The sequence below is a fragment of the Bombus affinis genome, chromosome 16, assembly GCF_024516045.1.
Source record: "Bombus affinis isolate iyBomAffi1 chromosome 16, iyBomAffi1.2, whole genome shotgun sequence".
NCBI classification, from domain to species: domain Eukaryota; kingdom Metazoa; phylum Arthropoda; class Insecta; order Hymenoptera; family Apidae; genus Bombus; species Bombus affinis.
This window is the reverse complement of record NC_066359.1, coordinates 3,270,763-3,278,544: the sequence shown is the minus strand read 5'-3', so window position 1 is coordinate 3,278,544 and position 7,782 is coordinate 3,270,763. Positions and strand designations below refer to the sequence as shown.

Here is a 7,782-nt window from a genome sequence, read left to right as displayed (position 1 = left end):
AGTTTATTCAATTTAATTTTATGTTACTCCCCAAATTAATACTCTGTTATCTTATAAAAACGTAAATTGTAATAAGAATTATTAAAAATATTATTTGATAATTTCTTAAGTACCAGATTAATTAAACGAAATGGAACGAATGATTAACAATGCATCGTCATTATTTGTCGCATCTTTATTCTGATTTCAAAATTTTGTTAAATATGACTATAAATTTTATTAGTTTTATTTAGTATCATAAAGTGGTATGATTTACAGGATATATGTACAGCTGGTTTTTGTACTTCTCAATATCAGTGATGTGCACCAAAGATTTGTCAGTCTCTTCTGTAGTAGGAACATAATTCAATGAATACTTTACCTTCCCATATTTCTCTACTTTTGTGTCTCTTTTAGCCGAATCGGCTGAAAAAAAATCGATAACGTTTTCATTTAATAGTATAATATATAGTACAATACAAAATCACTGCACTTACAATTGGCTGCATTTGCTGATGTTTCAACACCTTCGTTATTCTCTGTATCAGATGATTTAGCAGTTCCCACTACATGCACGCTTAATTTTCTGAAATTGCTCCCATTAAATGTGTGAGACTTCATCCATTCCCTCAACTCATCAATCTTGATACATTCGATCACACTCAATTCCTTTTCTATTCTATCAAACATGTAATCGCCACTTTCAATTTCTGACCAGTTCCTATTAACCTCTTCTTTCAAATGTATATCCGCACACCATTTTAATTTTATCATTGTTTCCTTAACGCTGTCTAACTCCTTTTCCGACATCTCTTTCAAAATATTATTAAACATCCCTAAAAATGCTTCTATCCTATTATCCACGTATTCGGTGCTGTATTTATCTGCCTGAGTGTACACTGTGACAGTATAACCGAGGATACCAAAGGTATCCCTTAATAGACAGAAGACATTGTAACCAAGTTGCTCCAGTGTTCTAAGTTGATTAAAAACAGGCTCTTCCATAATCGTCTAAGTTAAAATTAATAGAAATATTTACTACTTATTGTACAATAAATTTAAAGTAATATAATTTAAACTTATACTTACAATTAGTAGTTCGATAATAACTAACAATCTAATAGATGAGACATCGGATTGATAGTAATTCATTACAACAGAATTTATATCGATGCTATTGAAGTTCTTTACTTTACAATAATGTGAACCAATTGGTATTTGCGCCACCCTCACATGTGGCATAGTATTAGGCAACAATGATCCACATTTCAGTGCTTTTACACATTCTTGAATGTTTTTTATCACATCTTCTTTTGTCATGTTTCCTTGTACCAAAGATTGAATGTAAATATGATCGGTAAAGTGTTGAACAAAATTTTGAAATTCAGAAAATTCCACATTCTGAATGGCAGCATGCTTGTCCGCGGCTGTCCAATAGACGAGCATTAGAATTGATAATCTTACATCTCTGAAACAATTATGAAAAAAATGTAGAACATCTTAAATTTATTGTTTGTGGCTTTGTGAGAATCATTACCTACCGAACTAAGCTTTTGGGTTTTACTAAGTTATTATAATATTCCTTAGTTTGTTCTTCCTTCATCACTTCGAAGAATTCTTTAGTTATTAATGTCGGAATATCAGCTATACACTTCGCAATAGTCATTAACAAAAGCTACAAATAAAAATAAAAAAATACTAAATCAAAATAGCAATTATTCGGAAAAAATTATTATAAGTAGACTGTAAAATTTTATGCAATTATCAGTAATTTAAAGATACAAAAATGCATAGAATTCACATAATATTAAAGAACAGATAAAATATCCAAAGTGTAGTATTCTTTATAATATTTAATAGGTAAATCAAATTTCTGCCTAGGTCCTACTCTTTTGTATTCATTGTATTGTATTCATAAAAATATGAATTTGTATACAAATCCACAGTCTAATTATAAGTATCCTTACTGGTAACTTCTGATTGAATCCATTCATTTTAAGCATAATACCCTTTTCGTTCGTGTAAATAGCATAGTTTAATTCAGCAATCGTGGCTGGATACAATGTTTCCACTAACAGTTGCTTCAATATAGCAACAAATAGATCCATTATAGCTACGCTAAAATTGTAATTATTTCTGTAAAAAATTCATGCTTCTTTCATAAAGATTCCCAATATTTACCCTTTCAGTGAACAAACAGCCATTGGTGATATGATACAAAAATACATATAACATTCAGGCAAGCCGAACTTCGGATCAGGTCGGTACCAAACTTCTGTTATCTCATCTGAATAGATTTTTGTGGGGTACTTTGGTACACCAGGTGGTATCGAGATTAAACTGAAATCATCCGTGATATACATATTGGGTAATGGTAAATGAAATTCAGGCAAAGGCTCCATAGTCTTCCAGCACTCTATCCATTCTTGAGGAATCTCCATATTTGTATATTTAGTTTTGAACCAAGGTTCCACTTTATCGAATTCTTCATCATTGAATTTTTTATCAAGTATTATGATGTTCACATCATTAGGTGTTAAATAATTTAAACAAGTTTGTATAGCTTCTGCATTATATTCAAAATACAATTCGCTGCCAGTAATATAATCACGAGGAGGATAATAATGCATATTTTCACACAAATCTTCCACATATTCTACTGGCGGAAATTCATCTGTAAATCTATAAGGAAACCTTATCTATTAGTCATTCTAATTATTATATTAACAATCATTGATCACTTTAATGCACCTAAAATTCATTTCCTTAATTTGGCGGATCTCATCATAAATTCGTTTTTGTGGGCCTTCTTTTCGCATTAAATTGATGAATGAGAATGTGGCGTTTAATACTTCCGGTAGGTGTTTATGTCCTTGCTCCGTCAACATCAAAGACAAACTAAACAACCCGTACATCGAATTATGTTCGAAGCCCCTTTCTGCATTTCCGCTGAAAATCCCAAGACACCACATCTTTTCCCTTAAGTAACTAATCAAAGAACCTTTTCCTTCGTATCCCATGATCCAGGAAATATAGTGATGCGGCTTGCTTTTATACATATCGTGAAGAGGTGGCATGCACCATGTCAACTCTACCTATAAACAAAATAAAATATAATCGCCATTACTAAGACTGCGAATTTTTATGCATGTTTGTATTTGTATGAATGTAACTAAACAAAAAGGAATTTAAATAGTTTGCTTTATCTACTAAATATTAATCATAAATACTATTTTGGACATTTCATATGTTTTTGCATATTATATGCATTGTGTATATTTTTACACAAACAAATTCCAAGTTCAAATTTTCCATAAACTCATAAAAATTCGCAGTCTAGTTATCACTTCTAAAATTATGAAGACATACTTGGCAAACATCTTTTATAGGTTTCATTTTATAAATTTTTCTAAAACTTGGTGTATTAAACGAATCTGTACCCTTAAAGGGAGTAAAGTCATCAGGTGATAAGCCATTACTTGGTACATTTGCAAAGCATAGTATTACATAGTGTTCTAGCAGATCCAGTGGAAGTCTGGCCTGCAAATCAATTTTGTAAGTTAATATCATTTCTTCTGAGAACGAATTTCGATTTAGTAAAATAAAAGACTAACTTGTATGGCAAGTTTCATTCTGTGAGCACTGTAGTGACGCTCCCTGAACTTATGCAACTCCTCATAAAGTTTTTCATCAGTTACATTATCTCGTAATGTAATTAAATTACCCCAACAAAACTTTGTAGCTGGATGATTTGGCTGCGCAAAGCTACTAAATAATTGTTCTTGTCTACAATAGTCAGAGGGTAAGGCCATCTGAAACTCTATATGGTTTATTTAATCTTATTATACTAACTAAATTAAATAAATTTCATTATGTTTCACATTTTCAAGATATACCGCTTTCTATGGATTCACGTTCTCTCGTTATAGCATCCTTCCTCATTAAAGGTTTAATAAAAAATTGAGCAAAACGATCAAGAGCAGCTAAAAGATGCTCTTCTTGTATTTCAAAATAGAATGTTGTTGATTCACAATCAGTGGAGGCATTGTCTGATCCACCTCTTTTTTTAATAAACATATCAAAATCGTTTTCCTGTTAATATACATGGAAATTAAATAAAACTTCAGGAGATATAAGATTCTTTTTCGAAATGGATACCTCAGTATATTTCTCTGATCCCATGAAAATCATATGCTCCAAAAAATGTGCCAGACCTGGAATTTCTGGTGGATCACTGAAGCTTCCTACACCTACAGTTAATCCACATGCTGCCTGTGTAAGAAATATGCGTAGCAGCACACTAAGAATATTAATAATTCATATTTTTTTTAAATTGATTAAGCATCATATGGTGTATCGAAATAAAAGATACCATTTTTTCTTCTCCTTTTACTGGTTTGGTACAAGCACATGAATCAGCATCTTTGTCATCGTCTGATTCATTATCCTCTGTATCACTCTCTTCTCCACTTTCTTCTTCCTCATCCTCTTCACTTTCAGTCTCTTCATTTTCATCTCCTTTTTTATTTTCAATATTTATTGCATCCTCTGATAAGTTCCAAATATTTATACTTTTATAAATTAATGAATTGAAATAATAACATAAAAACAAATTAGTGAAAGAAAAGTGCTAACATAAATAAAGTTTTCTTTTGAATACACATATATTTGTTTTCTTTACCTTTATCGGTGCATTCATCATCTTGGGTACAAAAGGAGTGTAGGTCAGCAATTAGCAAAGCAGTCAAGCCATTTTCCAATTTGATCACTCTATAACATTCAAGAAAAGTAAAACAAATAATCAACATATGTACCATCTATCTTCACTACTATTTTTTTTTTACCTGTACTCTTTCTTGTCGTTCTCCGACTTAACAGGCGTTTCTAAATATGTAACTTTCTCTCGTGGTTGTTTTGAAACGCAAACGAAGGTTTCCTGTGTTTGATTTTCTGTTTGCATTTTGTCAATGACCATATTGAGGTTATGTTCGGTAGGAATGTTGGAGTTTTGTATCGAATTAATCGAGCCTTGATTCAGTTTCAGTTTTTTTTCAGGAGGACCTTGTATCGATCTTGTTGGCATTATCGTTGTGTCAGGTTGTACATTAACTTTACATTGGAGAACCTTTATGAAAAGGTGCCTCCAAAACCGCATTACCATACGTGACTGAGCAATATGTTTCCAGCTATCTAGTTATCTAATTCCACCTTCATCTATTTCTATTATACTTCTTATATACTTATATCAAATTTCTTAAAATATGTATAATCTTTTCTTATTGTATTCTTATATATATTCTTATTTACAATATTATGTAAATATAATATTTACAATCTTCTTTTTTGTTAAATCTTTCGTTTCCTATATAAAGTACACATTAGCAATTTATATTTCCTTTTTTGTAATACCCTTTACAGGAATAACTTGATCTACAATTTAAAACTAAAAGTAATCGCTGAAATATAGAATTATCCAAAATTCAATTTATACTTTCTACAATCCAAAATGATTTTGCAATAATGTAGAATGAATTGCAAATGTTAATCTAAAAACATCAAGTTACAGTCTTATTGGCAATATTTTGTATCGATGATACATTTATTTAATTTCAAAAACAACTTAGAAAATTCAATTATAGGCACTTTATTAAATCAATTGTTTTATTTAATAAATAAAAAGAATAAGGAAAAGGAACTTTTTATTTTTCACTTCAAGTTAGACAATGTACATATGTATATAGATAAAAAATATGCGCACAATAGATTTAGAATAGTAGTGACAACATTTTTTCAATGCATCAGCTGATTGTTAGTAGTTTTTGCCTAGTAGTTTTAACCACCATAATAGTGTGTCGTGGAGTAATAAGTAATTAACGACTATATGTAGTAATGAATCAACGTTAACATATGTAGAAAAAGCAATAGTATGAATGGATTTTTTCAAATTCGTGAGCTTTTTATACCGACCTCGCGATAACAAGTAATGAACCAATCAGAATCATTCCAACATCGCCGAATATTGGCGGCGCTACACGGAGTTGTCCGAAAGCAGCCGCCTATTGGTAATTCGAAAGCGAGCGATAAAACTGTGCTATATCATGATCTATAAAGATTTTGATCATTATTTTCATATAAGAAGAATCGTTTCATTTTATGAATTTCAATAGATATAATGTCATAAACTTAAATACATGCTGTACATATATAATATACTAACAGAAGAATATAATACTACAAAAGAATTTCTGTAAAAATGCTATATAGCTATGTAACTATATATGTTGAAATATCTCTGTAATCTTTCCTTTGATAAAAAGAATATCTTCAAAAAAAAAGTATTTTTATAACTATTGAAAAAACATGATCATACTATAAAACTTACTATAACTACAACATATTCTACAAAATTTATTTTATTGAAAGTAGTTTTTTTACTGAAATATTATTAATCATATCAACATCAATGTTGTTATAACATAAATTATTAGATGTAGAAATAAATTAAATAATCATAATTAGACTATTGATTTTTATTCACATTCATATTTTTGGGAACATAATTAAAAAGATAAAATCTCGATAGAACATTATTTTACCTACCAAGTATTACAGGAAACATTATACTTTAGATATTTTATTTATTTTTTTATATAATGTGTATTAAATAACCTTTTATATTTCAAACAACTATTTCTCTTTTATTAAAGATTTAAGAATGTAAAGTAAACGATAATTTACAGGAAATAAAAATACAATTTTTGATATATTTATATGGCATTACGACTGAACAGATCCAAATATGTATGTGTGTATTCTATGTATGCATATTAAATCCAATACGATTTTTGAAGGTTTTTTATCAACCCGCTAGGTGGAACTGACAAGGTATTTTGTTTTCTATCACATATTTTAACTTGCTCGAAAATATAAATAAATAATGCTAAAAAACGAAAAATTAATTATATTCGATTAAACTATTAAATATTTTAGTTTGCTTGACAATGAATTATCATCTGAAATAATTTATCTAGTAACTGTAATTCAACTCCATTTTCTAACCTATAAATATCGAAATTATTGCAGAGAAATGGCAAGGGAACCGGATGAGGAGTTAAGGAAAGCGTTCTCGCAATTGCACGAGAAAATGATTGATACCACGCAAAAATTGAAATTAGCAGATTTGCAAATTGACAAATTGAAACGATCTAAACAATTTGCCGAGCTGACAATGAAAGAGATAACCTCTTATCCTGAGAACACAAAGACGTACGAATCAGTCGGCAGGATGTTCCTTTTGGATGACATAGATAGCATAAAGGCCGGTCTCGAGAAACGAATGAAAAATGCTGATGAGAAAGTGAAGACTTTAGAAAATAATAAAACGTATTTACAACAGAACTTAAAAGAATGTGAAAACAACATTAGGGAAATGATCCAACAAAGACAGAATAAAGACACGTCTGGTTAAAAATATGCTTTGAACCTTTTTACCAAAATTATTTCCTTATTATATGCGTTAGAAAAGCTTCATATGTTAATTTTTTATTACTATTGTTCACCATATCATTGCATTTTTGAACTTATGCATAAAATTATGTTTCATTTTCAACATATATAAATTATGAACAAAACAATTATAAAATTTGAAATATATAATTATGATTAATCGTTCTATTGTATTTATGAACTTTACAGCGTTTTGTAACCTTTATTTATTGTCTATATGCTAATTAATAAAACTTTTTATTATAACTTTTAATATGTTTAAAAATTTAAGAACCTACAAAAAGATACATCAAGTAG

General features: G+C 29.5%; 2 protein-coding genes across 4 annotated transcripts; one reads left to right on the top strand and one right to left on the bottom strand.

Moving 5' to 3' along the window:
* Positions 1 to 159: 159 nt before the first annotated feature.
* LOC126925718 (nardilysin-like) lies at positions 160 to 5,226 on the bottom strand. 3 transcript variants are annotated; one of them, XM_050741549.1, is made up of 14 exons: positions 4,824 to 5,226; positions 4,661 to 4,749; positions 4,352 to 4,527; positions 4,138 to 4,251; positions 3,876 to 4,071; positions 3,594 to 3,799; positions 3,349 to 3,519; positions 2,731 to 3,074; positions 2,161 to 2,661; positions 1,947 to 2,097; positions 1,521 to 1,654; positions 1,069 to 1,447; positions 477 to 990; positions 160 to 405 (listed from the first exon to the last, which is right to left on the bottom strand). In XM_050741549.1, exons 1-14 carry the CDS (start codon positions 5,138 to 5,140, stop codon positions 236 to 238), a joined length of 3,462 nt encoding a protein of 1,153 aa, XP_050597506.1. In that variant the 5' UTR covers positions 5,141 to 5,226; the 3' UTR covers positions 160 to 235. The 3 variants fall into 3 exon arrangements, with proteins under 3 accessions (XP_050597506.1, XP_050597508.1, XP_050597507.1); XM_050741551.1 differs by lacking the exon at positions 4,824 to 5,226 and having other exon boundaries at positions 4,138 to 4,279; positions 4,352 to 4,550; XM_050741550.1 differs by lacking the exon at positions 4,824 to 5,226 and having other exon boundaries at positions 4,352 to 4,550.
* Positions 5,227 to 6,734: 1,508 nt separating this feature from the next.
* On the top strand, positions 6,735 to 7,450 carry LOC126925393 (prefoldin subunit 1). The gene is made up of 2 exons (XM_050740888.1): positions 6,735 to 6,864; positions 7,063 to 7,450. The coding sequence occupies exon 2, from the start codon at positions 7,067 to 7,069 to the stop codon at positions 7,445 to 7,447; it is 381 nt and encodes a 126-aa protein (XP_050596845.1). The 5' UTR covers positions 6,735 to 6,864; positions 7,063 to 7,066; the 3' UTR covers positions 7,448 to 7,450.
* Positions 7,451 to 7,782: the final 332 nt, after the last annotated feature.

What these genes read in the sequence shown, in the direction of transcription:
- LOC126925718 (XM_050741549.1), bottom strand. Translation starts at nt 5,140, where the DNA reads ATGGTAATGCGGTTTTGGAGGCACCTTTTCATAAAGGTTCTCCAATGT. An exon ending in CTATAAAAGATGTTTGCCAA is followed by an intron (nt 3,075 to 3,348) that starts GTATGTCTTCAT and finishes TTTTGTTTATAG; the next exon opens with GTAGAGTTGACATGGTGCAT. An exon ending in GCTGTTTGTTCACTGAAAGG is followed by an intron (nt 2,098 to 2,160) that starts GTAAATATTGGG and finishes TTACAATTTTAG; the next exon opens with CGTAGCTATAATGGATCTAT.
- LOC126925393 (XM_050740888.1), top strand. Translation starts at nt 7,067, where the DNA reads ATGGCAAGGGAACCGGATGAGGAGTTAAGGAAAGCGTTCTCGCAATTG.